The 17,869-nt window shown below is 37.0% G+C and overlaps 1 protein-coding gene across 20 annotated transcripts in view; it reads right to left on the bottom strand.

Moving 5' to 3' along the window:
- NVL (nuclear VCP like) overlaps nt 1-17,869 on the bottom strand; it is a 92,132-nt gene that overhangs the window by 62,333 nt on the left and 11,930 nt on the right. For 13 of the 20 annotated variants that reach the window (XM_081491581.1, XM_081491578.1, XM_081491579.1 and 10 more), the window contains 8 exons: nt 16,584-16,638; nt 15,755-16,027; nt 12,724-12,856; nt 12,430-12,506; nt 11,770-11,904; nt 10,216-10,317; nt 8,290-8,407; nt 3,023-3,167 (listed from right to left, as the gene is read on the bottom strand). In XM_081491581.1, the coding sequence (XP_081347707.1) occupies nt 3,023-3,167; nt 8,290-8,407; nt 10,216-10,317; nt 11,770-11,904; nt 12,430-12,506; nt 12,724-12,856; nt 15,755-16,027; nt 16,584-16,638 (1,038 nt within the window). The remainder of the gene's footprint in view (nt 1-3,022; nt 3,168-8,289; nt 8,408-10,215; nt 10,318-11,769; nt 11,905-12,429; nt 12,507-12,723; nt 12,857-15,754; nt 16,028-16,583; nt 16,639-17,869) is intronic. The other 7 variants (XM_081491586.1, XM_081491593.1, XM_081491584.1 and 4 more) reach the window with 1 other exon arrangement.

Genomic DNA, 17,869 nt, shown 5'->3' with positions numbered 1-17,869 from the left:
AATGTCAAGCTACTGTACAATAAGTTATAGAAACATCCTTTGGGATCATATAAGTGAACAGAACAGAAGCAGATGAACATTACTGACAAATGAAAATTGTCACTTAGATACTGTAAATAGTAGGAGTGAAGAAAAAGTTCCATTATAGAACTACTTCCTGGGGTTCCCTGGTGGCTCAGTGGTAAAGAGTCTGCTTGCCAATGCAGGAGACACAGGTTGGATCCCTGATCTGGGAAGATCCCACATGCTCTGGAGCAACTAAGCCCATGTGCCACAAATACTGAGCTCTAAATCCCAGGAGCTGCAACTACTCAGCACATGTGCTGCCAACAACTGAAGCCCACAACCTAGAGCCCCTGCTCCACAACAAAGAAATCCACAGCAATGAGAAACCTACACACCACAAGTAGAGAAAAGCCTGAGCAGCAACAAAGACCAGCACAGCCAAAAATAAACAAATTAAAAAAAAAAAAGAACTACTTCCTCAAAATACAGATCTAATTTGCTACTATGCATTAGAATACTAAGAAATTTAGAATGTTAAAGAAAACATAGCTAACATAAAATAAATATCATCCTTTTTTCATTAACAGTCTACTCCTAAAAAAATGTAGTTTTGGTCATCATACTATGGCTACTCCTCAGATGGTAAAGAATCCACCTGCAGGAGACCAGGGTTCAATCCCTAGGTTGGGAAGATCCCCTGGAGAAGGGAATGGCAATCCACTCCAGTATTCTTGCCTGGAGAATCCCCACTGACAGAGGAGCCTGGTGGGCTACAGTCCAAGGGGTCGCAAAGAGTCAGACACAACTGAGCGACTAACACTAACATGGAAACTCCAAAGGAGGAGAAAACTACCATTAAGAGATTTCCAGTTTTAAGACAATTGAGTAAAGTGGCTGGAGCGGGTGGCCTGGACTCAGAAACTGAGGTCTACACTGTCTACAGCAGATCAGCTAGCCCTGGAAGAAAAGTCCTGTAGCATCAGTTCCCCTATTCTGTATTCATTGATGGGTCACTCGGGTCAGCCCAGATCCTAGAAGAGGAGTCACAGACCCACCTCCCACTAAGAGGAGGGCCGAGAATTTACAAACTCATGCTTTAAAACTGTCACAATAATGAACCCCCATGTTTCTATCACTCAGTTTCAATAATTAACAACATTTTCACAGTCTTATTTATCCCCCACTTTTGTTTCCCCTTGGAGTGTTTTAATGCAAATTCTAGGCATTATGTCATGTCAACTATAAATATGTCCATCTCTAATGAATGAAGACTTTTTAAAGGAGATTAAAGGGACATGTCAACTACACAGCAGGTTTGCTCCTTTATTCTAGGTTTTAAAAAAATGAAAGATTAAAAGAACAATGGACATTTGGGGGCAACTGGGAAAATCAGAGTAGACTGTACTAAGTAATATTATTATCAGTGTTAAGTTTCTTTACTGTGGAAAATGGTATAGTTATAGAGAAGTATTTACAGCTAAGTATCATGATTTCTTCACCTATCCTTCATATGGGCTGGCAAAAAATAAAGATATATACACATATGCACACACATACACACATGATGTTTTCACATAAAGAGTGAAATTAAACATAGCAAAATGTTAACAAGGTAAATTTAGCTAAAGGACATACAGGTATTTATTGAATTTATTGTATTATTCTTTCAACTTTTCTGTAGGCTTGAATATTTTCAAAATATGACTACCTAGGAAAGCCCTTTAAGGACTTTGTTGATGATGGAATAGTGGATCAATGAACAATGTATTTTATCTAGTAGGAATGGTGGGCTTTACTGTGTCTATGTCTCTATCATTGTTTGGCACTTATCCAAAAAAAAGATTTGATAAAGGATACAGGCCTTATTTCTCTTTCTGTACTGTAATCATCCTAAAAGCAAGGATTTAGAATTCTTTATATTCCTTAAATTACCTATCCCAGTAGTATACATACACTATATGCTTAATACACGTTTCCTAAATAAATACAAACAACTTAACTTGAATAGTTGAGTACCATTTAAAGATTATATTAATATATGTGAAAACGCAATGAGCATATACCTATAGATGACTCTGAATACAACAGCTGAAGAAGCAACTGCCATCAATCAAAACCTGAAGCCACATTAAGTATTAGCAAGAGGGAAGTGACCCCTTCTTCCTAACGCTTTCTCCTGCCCACAGTGTCTTCTGATCAGTTTTATGTTCAGCATTCATGAAGTCTCCTGTTCATCACTACCCTTCTTCCCTCTCCCCGTGCCTATCCTTTACTATGTACTACTTTCCCTAAAAGCCACTGGTGATCGTGTGCAGCAACTTAATGTCATTAACTTAAGCTGAAAGTCATTATAAACAGGGTATTTCAGAACACTTCTTTACTAGGTTTCCTTTACTCCACTGCCTGAACAGTGCCTCCTCAGATATTTTTGTTATTGAGATGTCGGTGGACACCTCTTTGCTCTGTGGACATTCAAACTCAGTGAATGGAGTTCCTGTCTTGTCCCACTCTTGTTCCCCCTCAGCACTAGGAAAGGGTGGTCTTACAGCAAACAGACAGCTTTCAACTCTCTGGCTGCCACTTAATTATCTGTCAGGGAACTTATGATTTTAGGCAGATTAGTGCAACATGTTAAAATGTGGTACTCAGATTTAACCTACATGTGGACCAGTGAGCACTATTCCATAGCTCTAAACACTCTCCCTAGGCTGAGTGCCACCTAAACAATATAAGACACTGTTAATAAGATCAGACAAATGAATGTGGATACATAAATCCATTATCACTACCAAAAAAGCAGCCTGAAACAACTCCTGTATTAGTGAGTAAATTGTTTTCTTAAGCATTAATTTAATGTGGGCTTTTTCCTTTCCAAAGCAATTTCACTGGCACATAAAAAAAAAAAAAAAAGAGACAAGAGAGAAAGAAGGCTGCATGGTATTTCTCACCCCTCATTTTCAAAGCATGCAGTTCAGATGACATAGTGGCATACAAACTTCATTCTCTAAGAGTATACCTTTCTCTGGACCCTTCATCTGGGATACCTAGGCATATTTCTCGGTCGAACCTTCCTGCACGTCTCAAAGCAGGGTCTAAGGAGTCTGGTCGGTTGGTAGCTCCAATGACTAGCACCCGAGCTGTAGCGGCCACGTTATTCAGATCTAGTAAGAACCAGACAGAGGATGAGTGGTGAACAAGACACTTGACATTAAGGATAATAATGTTATCCAAGTTATTAAGTGGTTAGAAAGAAAGTATTACACAATGACAATCATATATTATATACATGAATATAAGACTAACATTTACTAAATGCCTAATATGTGAAAGATGTGAGGAAAATACAAACTTTGTCCTCAAGCAGCTCAATCTATTTGAAGCCCAGCAAGTATAAACAAAGCACCGCAGTGATACAATGGAAGATATTATGAACTCAGACCGAAGAATCAGGGAGAACTTAGGGAGCAGGTAACATTCCAGAAAGGCTCAAAGGGTGAATAGACTATTAATAAGCAGATATAGGCTAATGCAATTCTACATGGAAGAAAGAGAATGAGTGAAAGCACAGAGCTACAAACAGGTGTGCCATGTTTAGACAGGGTGAGTGGTCCACCATCAGGAAGTCTGGGCAAGACACAATAGTATGTATCTCAAACATACTCATGGCACTGAGATGGGGGAATACAATACAGTCTCCAGTTGCTCTGGCTTAATCTAGATACAGATTTTTATTAATGGACCGAATACAGGGCCTAAAGTATGTCTTCCACAAGTATTATTTCTCACAACTGAACCAGAGTGGACTAGGGGAGAGACTGAGGTTCACACACCAACCCCGTGCCCCCTGCCCACCACCACACAGGTAATGGCTAACGAAGTCCTCTAACACTTAAGTCATGGGAAGTTTACAGGACATTCTTTTGCCAACAGAAGCCACGAAAGGTTTTTCTGTTAAGATTTGTGTTTTGGAAAGATAACTCTAATAATAATTTTGAATGGAGTAAAGAGGAATAAATGCAAGAGTTTGCTGTGATTTGAATACAATAATCAGGTAAAAGATGAGTGAAGGCAGGTACATTGGAAACAAAAAAAGAAAACCCCAATTTAAGGTCCAAGTTGGAGATGAAATCAAAAGCACTACACAAATGATTCAATGTGATTCAATGTGAAGGGGAAGGAGAAGGAAGAGACAAAGACAACTCAGTTTGGAAGCTGTTAGCTTAAATATGGAATACAGAAGGGGGGTCAGACAGCAGAAAGGGCCACAGGGGAAGCCAGTGGACCCATTGAGTATGAGGGGACATGGGACAGTTACCTGCAAGTATCTAGCAGGCAGCGGTGAACATGGGTTGGAAATTTATCAGAAATGAAGGTTAGAGATATAATTTGAAAGCTTGCCAAAGATGAGCTGAACAGGAGATAGCTGCAAGTAGGTAGAGGACAAGAAGAAAAGAAGATTAAGTGTAAAACCTTATAGAATATCTTTCTTTAAAGGATGGGGAAAAGGAGGCAAGTAAGAGAAAGTGGTACAGAGCTATCAGAGAATAGGAGGACAGAGTGTTACTCAAGTCAAGTGTGCTGATAACTACAAGGACAAGGTAATCACAGTATCAAATGCTCCCAAACCCATTGCTAACACTCACTGGGTGCTTGCCCTGGGCCAGGCACTACTCTAGGTACAGTCCCTTCCACCAGTTAACAGCTGTTAAGAGGTGGGTTCAGAGGGGTGAGGGCTAAGAGCATGCCCAAAGATGTGGCCAATGGTAATCATCAACGACCTTTCTGGGATTAGTTTCAGCGAATGGCAGAGGCAGAGAGACAACTACATGGGTGGGGTTACAGAACAGAACCAAATTAGAAACATTTAGTTGGCTCTGGATAAAGAAAATATGCATAAGGTATATCTTTAAGTGAGACCAGAAAGCTCTTTAATACTTTTTGAAAACTGAAGAAAAGGAATCAGCTAAAAAAAAGAGACTCATGCTACAAAAGGATATCTGTGAACAAGCAGAATTATTATATTTTATAGGTAACAAGGTGACACCCCATAATTGAGGTAGCACCATGAGTTACAAACTTGCAGTCACAGAAAGATGTTCTTATACTGAACCCTCTCTGCACTAACGCTGGTACAGAGCCAAAGCTGTCCCCCTGATAACTCAGGGGTGCTTTCATTCTCACAACTGGAAACAATGACCAAGGGTAGCAGTCAGCTTCCTTTTCCTAGTTCATGTTGCTCAGACACTACAGTCTTGGTGATGAGTTCTGAACACAGCAAGGGTTAGTAACAAAATTCAAAAAGAACAATCATGGAAATCTGTTAAATCTTCAGTAATGAAAAAATCCTTCCCAGAAAATCAATACTTAGCAACATAAAGGTTGTTTCAAAAGCTTCTAGAAAGATAAAAATCAGACCTCAGCTAGGATTGGCCACCCACTACAAGACAAGCTTCATTCCTTTTCTCCCTCTCTAGAGGATTTGCTTTTTAAACTGAAGTTACAGTAGCCAAAAGAATGAATTTCTGATTATTAACAAAAAATGAAGCTTCAGTTCTTTTTACACAGAGTTAATAAAAAACTAGTTAATATGTTTCTTGGATAACAGCTCTCATAAATAAAGCATTCATGGGTAGGTCATTAATTGTATATGTGTAAACAAACATCTGGATTCTAGCCGATACTTTGCCAATGACTCAGTCTGCATCTGGCCCTCAGCCCTCTGTGTATCAGTTTTCTCATAAAGAAATGATATTTTTAACATCCTTTGCAGGTCTTAGTAGTTAGAATTATGTCTGAGTTTAGTTATTAAAATTAGGTGAAATTAGAATTTTTTTAAAGTGGTCTTAATTATCTTGTTACATATTAATTTACTTAAGAGTTTTACTACAATTTCAGATTTATTAACTCAGAATTAATAAATTCTCAAACTGTAGGAAGAAAATTTACTACAAGTCACAGGTTATTTGGGGAGACAGAAAGAAACAAGCCCCCCAAAACCGAGTTCCTCTGCAGAATTTATGATTGACATCTCTATCCAAAACTTTATTTCCTGTCTTGTCTCACTCTTGTTCCCCCTCAGCACTGAGAAGTATCAAAGAAAAGGCAGGACTGGGACCAAAAAAAGCAAGATTCTTCAGGGCTCTCCTGGGTACAAGCCCCTCCATGTCCTCTGCTTCTTGTCTGGTCCTCCCAGAGTTCTAAAAAGTGAACTCAAGCAGCTAATAATGAGAACAAGAGAGTCACAGAAAGGGATATATAGAATAATCTGTAGGGATCTTTGAGTTGTTCGATAGAAACTAAGACCCTCTACCCAATGGAGCACAGTGACTACATGCCGACCACAAGCACAGAGACCCCAGACTGGTTGATGATTAAGATTCCCGAAACATCATCATGCCACCAACCAATCAGAAAAATGTCCCAAGAGCTGATCTCACATACCCTGAAACCCTCATCTCTAATGCTGCCTTTAAAAACCCTTGCCTGATAGCATCAGAGGGATTTGGGTCTTTCAAGCATTTGCTACCTCTTCTTCTTGCCTGGTGCTCTCCAAGAAACACTGTACTTTCTTTCACCACAACCCAGCGTCAGCAGATGGGCTTTGCTGGGCGTCATGCAACCAGATCCAAGTTAAGTTCAGTAATAGGCTGACTGTGTAAATTGAATTGTTTACTGTTTTCCCTATTCTGGTTTATAAAAGGAAACCTTAAAAACACACACAGAGACACACCAAAAACCTCAACTAAGAACTTTCAGTAATGTTCTAGTAATAAGTAGTCTGCTTAATCCCATACTTAGTCATTTTTCCACATTTTAATATCTCTGAAATCAGAATGCTTATACTATCAATGTAATAAGCATTATGTCATATTCTGATTAGTGTTATGTCTTTTTCCTTCTCAGATATACATAAAATGATGGTGTATCTTATGATAACAGATTAGCTTCAATAAAATATGATAATTCATTGAGGTATAACACAAAACAACAAAATTCTGTAAAGCAATTATCCTTCAATTAAAAAATAAATTTTAAAAAATGGTAATTCACAACATAGGCCTTAAGACATTGCAAGAAAATTTTATATAAGAATATAACAGCAGAATAAACAACCTACAACCTACCATCACAAGAAATGCAAATTACATACTATTTCAAATTTTCTTATGAACACAAAACATATGCAGTTTTCCAGCAGGTAAGATTTAGTTCCAAAAGTTCTACTTGTGTTGATTTCTTTCCTCCAAATTTGTAACCGAAAACCATTAAACAAAATTGAAAAACAAGTTAAAGATAGGAAGGAACTGCACTATATTTAACAAAAGATTTGTTTCTATAATATATTAAAATACAGTATTCACTCAAATTTTTAAAAATTCAATCAAACAATGGGAAAAAGATGAAAAAAGGGATTTTGGAAAGAATATGAAAAGCCAAGAAAAACGGAAAGATGATCTCCATCAATAGTAATCAGGGAAATGCAAATTACAACAAACATACCACTTTTCATCCCTCAGACTGTCATAAACTAAAACAATTCAGTGTTGTGAAAAATCTGGAGGAAGGGTGACTCTCGCATAGTACTGGTAAAGATGTAAATGGCAAAGTCTTTTTGGAAGGCAATTTGCCATTTCTTGTAACGATTTTAAATGTATAATCTTTAACCATTACCTCATCTTAGAAAAATTTATGTGTACCAAAAAGGCCCTTTTAAGGATATCCCTTACAGTTCACTGTAAAGCAAAAATCAATACAACTTGAATATCCATCAAAATGGAAATACTTAAGTACAATATAATGAACTTATCCTAAAGGATAGCAAGGCAGCAATTAAAAAGAAGTAGATATAAATGGGTTAAAATGGCAACGTTTGGGCAGACGATGGGAGGGAGGGGACATATGTACACCTATGGTTAACTCATAATGATGTAAGACATAAATCAAACGAATATTTTAAACTAATCAATTAAAAATAAATATTTTTTTAAAATGGCAACATTTCCAGGATATTATTAAACTACAAAGAGTATAGCATAGTGTTTATAGTGCAGAGTACTGGAAAAAGCAACACAAGATTTTAGTATATTTATATATGTGTGTAAATGCATTAAAAATTAAACAGCAAGATATACTCCAAAAATTAATGATACAATTTTTTATGAAAAGAAAAAGATTTCTGCTTTGTACTCTAGGTTTTATGCTACTTAAATATTTCATATCTTCACATCTTACAGTATTTAAAAATACCATTATTTTAAAGTGAATTCACTGTTTCAAACTCACCATCCATGCAGGTCAGGAGCTGGGCTACAATTCTTCGCTCCATATCTTTTGAAGCAATTTCTCTTTTGGGGGTAATAGCATCAATCTCATCAATAAAAAGGATACATGGTGCACTTGACTAGAAATAAGAATATCACCAAAAAAAATCATAAATGTGAATGTATTCCCTATACTGGTGTGGTTAAGTATACATATATCTCTCAATCTTAAAGTTCAGAGACCATTCACCAAAAGAACTACCCTAAAGAAAGCAGTTTACACATATCTTATTGTACTGACTTTCATCAGGAAATGGGGAGACTGGAAAAGAGGGGTGCTAGACCACATGTTTACTAAGTATCAGCTGTTAAGCATTGTACCAGTACAGCACTGGTTCAGAGAGAGCTAGATAAACCCACAACTAATAACTAATTTTGCCCTTTGTCTCTTTTATCCTCATTCATCACTGTCTTCACCATAAACACAAATGTAGTTACCTGTCTTTCTGCTGTATGCCAACTAACAAACAAATCAAGCTCATTGTGGAAAACAGGTAGCACCTTAAAGAATGTAGCTTTGCTCTGACTAGTACCCTTCCCACCCTCCACTGCATCTTCCATATGTGTCCACAGCTTTTCTAGTGCCAGTATATGTTTAGCTCACAGGAAACATCCTGACCAGGCCCACCTGTGAATGACTACAAGAAAGAAGAAATGAACACATTCCCTCTGGAGTCTGACTGGAACCAGGACTTTATCCCCTCTCCTTTTTGGAATTAAAGAAATCTATATTCTAATCCAGGGAGGATGGTTTGGAGGATACTGGTCTATCTTCTTCTCGGTCTGCTGGCTTTCCAAATAAAGTCACTATTCCTTGCCCCAACTACTTGTTAACGATTTATTGACCCGCCACAGCAAGCAATACAGAACTTGGACTAGGCAACTAATTTTGCTCCTTTCTTACTATTTAAAAAAGCATTTTCAAGTACTGGTAAAATATACTTTATCTTCTCAGCTTTGCATTTCAGATACACTGGCCATGTTCACCAGTCCCAATGTATTTGGGATGCATATGACGACAACATAAAATTAAACTTATCAGTATATTTTACTTCTTAACCACAGTGATGACTAGTGACTGCTCAAATGAGCATGATGTCATAGCCAGTATTTATACGGCTTTTGCTGTGTGTTAGACACTACATTAAAAATTTACATGAACCCTTTAATATAATCAACAACTCCATGAGATTTGATCAGTATTATTTGCTAGTAAGGAAAATCAGGGTTAGAGTAGTTAAATCTCTTGCCCAAGATTACACAATTAGTATGCGGTGGCCTAAGGATTTGAACCTGTTTCTAACTTGAAAGTACATTTAACCATAGCACTATACTGAAGATAAAGCTTCAATGGAATACAAATGTCAACTTCCTCAGAAGTTCTTAGGCAGCCAAATTTTAATGAGTTATAATCAGAATAAAATCCAATCTGTAATTTCTCTGGTAATAGAATCATCTTTTCACAGCTTCAATTTTGCAAACAGAGAAGAGTTTATGCTGGCAAGTCTATGGTTGCTTTTATAATAATCCTTAAATGTTAAAAATGTTCACACTGCTTACAGGTTGTCTGGGCAAGCCTAAGTTGAGGAAAGTAAAAGTGAAAAAAAAAATATCACAAGGATAATCTATTTTCAGCATATCACTATCGGGTATGACAGTCAGAACTTCTCACCAATTATGTTCTTTTCAGATTAAACACATTATTTTACCCAACAACCTATTGATTAATCTACTTTAAACATTTAGCCATCATGAGGAACAAATTACCATGTTTAGAAATGAATGGCCAGTGAGTATGTTAACAAATACCAACCTTAACGAAAACAAGAATTTCCACATAGCCTTATACGATCTGACAACCTGACATTACAGTCATTAGCTGACTCACCACAGCTTGTTCAAATAGTTGTCTTAGCTTCTGTTCGGATTCTCCAGACACTCCAGATACAATCTCTGTAGCAGCTACTTTCAGAATTGGAAGATCAAGTTCCTATGCACAAATATATTGAAAAATGACTAAACTTTCAAAGTTTCACTTTTACTTTTTCTTTACTTAGTCCCTCTCTCAAAATTACATTTTTTAAATGACCAATTTTCTGAGAAACGTCATATCTTTTTGTGCTGTTTCAATGAAAAACATTACATAAAAATCTGAAATTTTATCCAAACACATTGACTGGATACCTTCTACTTCTTTTTACTTTACAGATATCATAAAACTGTTATTATCTCTTCTGAATAAAGGGTCTTGAATCTTAAGAAATACATTTGCCCTTACTTACAGCTGAGCCAAAACAAATTTATGTTATTTATCTGCTGGATATGAAACAGCAGGGAGTTGTGACACAGTCATTTCCCACACACCCTACTGGCGTTTCTCCCACCAAAGAAACCCAGAGAAATAGCCAGTAACAAGTAAGAGGAGGCAGATTCTTAAAGGAAGAGAAACTACCACTATCCCACCAATATAACTGGCAACAACCCATCCTAAACCCTACTATTCTTCTGACTATCTTGAAATTTCACTTCCTCAATGATATTCTCTTTAACCCTAACTCTTAACGTGGGTAAAAGCAACATACCAACAACATACCACATAGCATTCTGCACTTCTTCTGTCTCCCACTCAGTGTAATTGTAACCATGAAGCAACATTTATTTGTGTGAAAGACAGTTTAATGTGTCTCGCATATTAGATGGAAAAACCCCTTATAGATAAAAACTGAGTTTCTTGTACTTATCACTGTATCTCAATGTCTGGCATGTAATAGTCACACAAAAGATTTACTTAACAAATGAATAAATGAGGCAAATCAATCAACTTCTCCTATAGAAACAATTTTCTTTCAAAGCTCTCTGTCTATTAATGACTGACATAGTGTGCTACTCTTCAAACTAAACTTACTTGGACATTTTGCATTTTACAGTTTCTGAGAAACCTGATGGGGCTAAAATTAAAATTGCTAACTTCTTCTTTTGCCAACTGAGCATCTATTATCACCATTTTAGAAAGGACATTTTTACACTAAAAAGAATAAAAACATGACTCTGGATGGAAATTCTGAATAAATTTGGTTTTATGTAAAATATGATCCTCCAGTTTTATTTTATTGCTCTTGAAAACCACTAGCTTAAAGGGAAAGAACAGTGACTAAAAACAAGAACTGAAACAATGGGTAAGAACTAGAACTAAAAAAAGAACTATGGGTTAAAAAAATGGGTTGTTTATAGGTATATTATTTGGCTTCCCACCCAACCCTTGCCATATAATTGGATACGTTAAAAAAAAAAAAAATACCATCTCACAAACAGCAGCATGAAAGAATGAAGGGATCAGTCCTCCTGAGAATATGCCAAGTCTGGTTCAAGTTGACCGATGAGAAAAAATAAAAACAAATAACAACAAAAGAACGAAAGCAAAACAAACGTCAGTAAACCTCACCCCAGCAATTGCATGTGCAAGTAATGTCTTCCCACAGCCTGGTGGTCCATGAAGAAGAACTCCACGTGGGGGTATGACGCCCAGGTGGTGGTACACTTCCGGGTGACGCATGTGTATGAGCATCTTGCAGACCTCCTGTAGGAATAAACAGGAATGATGTCCTTCACAGCCCCAAAGAGAATGAATCAATGTGGAATGAAAGGACCTGTTCTTTGGAGCAGCAACATGCAGTAGTCAGGCTTTAGACTTACACCTGAGTTTGAATCCTGTTCCGGTAACTGTCACGAGGCATTAGCAATAACCCCTCTCTGAGCTTCCATTTCCAAAGGGTAATAATACCTACCTTGCAGAAAGAATGAATAGTAACTAGCATAGTAACTGAAACAGAGTAAACACAAAAAACCACTAACCATTACAACTGTTAAAGTGCTACTCCTTAAAGCAAGTATCTTACGCACACGGTAACTAAAATGGTGAAAAAACTGAAGATATGTTTCTTGTATCCCTCATGACCCTGAAGGGGACAGGTCAGGCTTGCCCTTCTCACCTTCCTGGCCTCCTTTTCTATACTCAGTTCCTATTAGATACAAGGAAGGCCTTATTTGAATACCTGATTGGCAATATACCCATTTGAGGTAGAAATTCTGGATCTGAACTAACTTTTAATGTTGTATCATTGCCGCCAACGTCGTCGAACTTCACACTGGAGATCTGTAATTCTAGCCCCTTAGCTGTAGCTGGTAAACAAAAAAGGAGGTGAAAAGATTAGTGATTCAGCAGTGACTCAGAACTATACTGAATAATCTTTACATAAACAAAGGTCCATTAGATACTGAAATATTTTCTAGTAAATGTCTCTACCTATAGGAGGTTCCCCAGGCCAAACAGCTTGGAATCACGGTATTTCGCTCAGAGCAAATACAACCGCTGCCACCCACAAGACTTCCATCTCACCTTTCTTCTGCAGGACAGCTTCTATTTCCCCATCTACTTGCTGAAGATCTTCTTTCTTCTTTTTGCCTCCTTTGCTGTTTAGCTTGCCTTTTGTTTTTTTGTTACTCTCCAGAAGAGAAGAATCTTTTGAATTCTCGAAAAAAAAATTAAATGTGTCATGCTTGAAATTAGGCCATTTAAAAAAAAGAGCGGGGGGGCATTACTAAAAAAATAAATAAAAATACATTCCAGCCCTGGTACTTTCACCCGTTAGCTATTCCCAACATTTTAGCTTAAGGGTGACCTCTGCTGGGGATGTCCTTTTCCACATTAATGCTCAGTTTACTTCCTAACACCTGAAAAACCTCCTTTCTAGATTCTTCTAGTTAGAATTCATCTCTTCTTCACACTCTCAGAACACTGCATTTGCAACTGTGGTAGAGCCTATACAATCTGCTTGTAAATGAGTGGCTCACCTGTCTATGTTATTTCTTCCTCACTGAGTTGTATGCTTCTGGAGTTAAGATAATAGCATTCACCTTTTATTTCTCACTGAGCCTTTTACATAGTTGGTTTTCATCTGATGCCTGATCAATCGCTAAATTAAATATGACTAGAAAGCTGCTCTGACAGCCACATAGTTCAACATAAAAGTCAAGCTTTGTCCTTGACCTTGCCAACAATAAATAATGTTCTTTAAAGACAAAGTAAATAGATTTGGAAAAGGCCTATTAATAATTCAAAAGCAGAAGGGAGAGGCTTTGCCAAATCAAAGAGCTTGGTGCTTGAAAACCACTTAGAATGGCATCACCCGAGAGAAATATAATACCACCCACATATGTGATTTTAAATATTCTAGCTGTCATTGTTTAGTTGCTAAGTCATGTCCGACTCTTTTATGACCCCATGGGCTATAGCCAACCAGGCTCCTCTGTCCATGGGATTTCTTGGGCAAGAATACCGGAGTGGGTTGTCATTTCCTACTCCAGGGGATCTTCCCGACCAAGGGACTGAACCTGTGTCTCCTGCATTGGCAGACATATTCTTAACCACCGCACCACCAGGGAAGCCCAAATGTTCTTTCTAGTAGCCACATTTAAGAAAGGAAAAAAAAAACTGAAAGTATTTTTTAAGAAAATAATAATCTATTTTATTTAACCAAATATATTCAAAACAGTATCAACATATACTCAGTTTAAGAATTATTAATAAAATGTTTTACATTGTTTTTAAAATAAGTTGTCAAAGTCCAGTGGATACTTTATATCTATTGCACATCTTAATTCAGACACTAAATTTTCAAGGGAAATACTTGATGTGTTTATATTTTATAAAATCTATAGCTGAAAAAGTATATCCACATACCCAAGTTATTTAAAATATACATAGAAGTTTTCTAATAACTAAACTGTCTGACAGTTTTTACATTTAAATTAAAAATTGAGTGCCTCATTAGCACTAGCCACATTTCAGCAGCTCAACAGACACAGGTAGCTAGCATTTCCCACACCAGACAGCGAGACCCGGAGCACAAGCAGCCACTCTACTGGGAGACAGATTACCTTAAACCCCCTCTCTGCCAGGCATTAAAAGAATCAGGTAAGAACGATGTCCGATGTGCTCAGTTTGCAACAGTCCATCAAGCTTTACTTTTCTTTATATATGGTATATTCCAATTTAAAAAGATTAAAAAAGGGACTTCCCTGGTTGTCCAGTGGCTCAGACTCCTTGCTCCCAACCCAGGAGGCTTGGGTTTGATCCCTGATCAGCAAACTACATCCCATATGCTACAACTAAGAGTTTGCATCCTGCAACTAAGACCCAGAGCAGCTAAATAAATATATATTTTTTTAAGTTAATAAAAAAAATTTTTTTAAGTTTCTATTTATTTTATCCATTTTCATAGTATATCTATTTATATTGGATCCCTCAAAGCATCATCCTAAACTGAAAATAAACCACACAGATATTTTAGCAGCTACTCTCCCTTCTGCTACAATCATCAATTTTTCGTGATGCACACCAGAGGTAGTTACTCCTTAACTTTCACTAATAAAAACAACTCAGGAAGTTTATCAGGCACTAATTCACAAACTAACAACTTCATGCTAGACATATTTTAGCCAGGAACACATTATTAAACAAAGTCCCTCCTCTCTTGGAGTTGCCATTCTTATACAACAACCCAAAAACAATTATACAGAGAGTCATTTTAAATACTTAAAATGTAGTGATTTTTTTTTTTTTAAGTACTTGAAAAAAGTAGGGTTAGGGAACAGGATATCCAACAATGTGCTATTTTACATGTCCGGGAAGGCCTCTCTGGGAAGATTACAAGTGAAACAAGATGAGAAGAAATGATGGAGGGACTTCCCTGGTGGTCCAGTGGTGAAGACTCCGAGCTCCCAACAGAGGGGCACAGTTTGATCGACCCCTGGTGGGGGAACTAAGATCCCACATGCTGCACGGTGCAGCCAAGAATAAGAATCAATTTAAAAATTAAAAGAAGAAATGATAGAGTAAGCCACAGGAATGTTGGGAAAGATGTTCCAAACAGAAAGTACAAGTGTGACTGTCCCAAATGAGAGAAGGGTCAGCATATTCTAGAAACAGCAAGAAGCCCAGCTGTGGCTGAGGCCAAACTGGGAGGTTGGAGAGGAGGGGAGCAGGAGGTAAGATTAAAGAGACAGCAGGGAGCCAAGTCAGGCAGGGCTGCCAATTGCAAGATCTCTGACTGAATGAAGCCACTGGAGGGTTTTTAATAAAAGAATGGCAATCATCAGACTTAACTTGTTAAAAAGATATCTCTGTGTGAAGAATAAACTAGGGGATCAAAGACAGAAGCACTTGAAGGTTATTTCAATAGTTAAGGGAAGAAAGAGTAGATGCTTGGACCAGGATGAAAATGATGACCATAGTGGGAAGAGAGCAAATTCTATCTCAAGTTCCTAAGTTTTTTACAAAACACAAGAATCTACTTGGTATTACATTCAATGAAAAGGGTGTAATGTATTCCAACTACACGAGGCTAAAATGCCACCATAAAAAATACCTCTATCTCAGAGATCGGCTTCTTATCGTTACACTTCTCATCTGATAGATCTGAGAAAAAACGGTCCTTCTTTCCACCCGGGGTTTTGTCAATAAACCATCCTCCTTCAGAACCCCCGGCAGGGGTCTTCGACAGAACAGAGCCTGTCCTGGAAGTTATCCGTGGTGATGAAGTAATGGTTTCTTTTTGCTCCATCTCAGGAGTACTTGAAACAGAATCGGGATTTCCTTTCCGATATAAGGAAAGCAGGGAACTGTTCATATGATTTGCTGACTGGCGGAAACATGATTTTAGCACAAATTACTCAATAGGTACTCATGAAAGTTTGGTTACCTGTATTAAGAAGTTTTCTACACTTTCTTCTCAATACCTTTTCCCAAAACAATTACAGTCAGAAAATACAGGTGCTCACAATACAATACTTCACAAACATTTACTATTTAAAAAGATGTACCCCCTCCATTTCAAGTTAATGTATAAATTTGTAATTGGCAAATAAAACCAAATAAGAAAGGTTGTTTTTGAAACACAGAAGTATGAAAATGAGCTGGCAGGCAATTACTATCCTATCAGTTCAATTAGATCAAATATAACCATATCATGACTTTTCTGGCCATTCTCTTCCCTTCTTTTCCCCTGTGTAACAGGCTATACACACAAATACTGGAAGGATGGCCAATCCATGAGTTCAATGCTCCACATAGAAGTAGTCAATTATTTACTGATGAAGATGTTCAGTCTCTTACTCTATTCCTTACTGATCTTTTCTGAGGAGGAGTCAAAATGATTTTCTAAAAATCAAAGTTGGTTCATTAAATATCTGGCTTACCTGTGGGTCTGGGTAATCTTCCATACTTGAATCATCAGAATAGCTTTCAGTATACCTCAATAAAAAGAAGAAAAGAAATGTAAATGATTTTCTCCCACATCCTAAAAAAAATACTACCCCAAACAAAAATATACTGAGGCAAAATACTATGGTGGTCAAGAATCTAGGCTTTGGAATCAGAGAAATGTGGATTCAAAATACAGTTTAAAAAAAAAAAATCCATCTTCACCAGATACTAGCTTTGTAACCTGAGCCTCAGTTTCCTTATTTATAAAATGAGATTATAAATGATGTCTATCTCACTGGCTTATTGGATTTCCAGATGGCACAGTGGTAAAGAATCTGCCTGCCAATGCAGGAGATACAAGACACACAGGTTTGATCCCTGGGTTGGGAAGATCCCTTGGAGGAGGGCAGGGCAACCCACTCCAGTATTCTTGCCTGGGAAATCTCATGGACAGAGGAGTCTAGCAGGCTACAGTCCATGGGGTTGCAAAGAGTCAGACACGACTCAGCACATACACACTGGCTTATCAGATGATTAAATAAAAGCTTTAAAAAAATTGTTTTGCCCTACAATTCATGCTCTACAAAATTAATTATAAAGAGTTAAATGAAATACCACAAATACAAGAAAAAAGTATAGCTAATTATTCTACATACTCTTGTGATAGAGATCTAAGTATATTAGCATAAATCATAATGGAACAGATTGAAAGATATGACTTGGTAAAGATGTATAATTCTTCTAATTAAAAGACACTATAAACAAAAATTCTAATGGCAAACTGTGACAAGCATTTGTAATACATATAAAAAGAGATACTATTTTACACAAAGAGCTCTGACAAGGAAAATTCAAATAGATCTCAAATGAAAAACAAAATCCATAAATAAGCAATTCACAAAGGAAATATAAAATGATAAAAAAAATCTAACTTTGTTAGTTATCAAAATATTACAAGTGAAAATAACACAATCAACTTTTTGCCTCTAAAACTGGCAAAGATTAAATAATAGTATATATAAGTAGAACTGCAAGCATGTTGAGAAATACACTCTTTATACAAAACTGTTGGGAATACAAACCAAGGAAACTTTTTTAGATGGTAACTCCATATGTACCAGAAATCTCAAAAATATAAATCTTTTGATCCTAGAAATACTTCACAGGACTTCAACATTAAAAAGGAAATCTGTACAAAGATATATACACTACAGGATTATTTATTACATATACAACAGTGCAAAAATGGAAACAATTATATGTCCACAAATGTGGAACT

This window comes from Giraffa tippelskirchi, chromosome 5 (assembly GCF_054371585.1).
Source record: "Giraffa tippelskirchi isolate mGirTip1 chromosome 5, T2T-mGirTip1v1.2.pri, whole genome shotgun sequence".
Taxonomy (NCBI): domain Eukaryota; kingdom Metazoa; phylum Chordata; class Mammalia; order Artiodactyla; family Giraffidae; genus Giraffa; species Giraffa tippelskirchi.
This window is presented reverse-complemented; position numbering and strand designations above follow the sequence as displayed.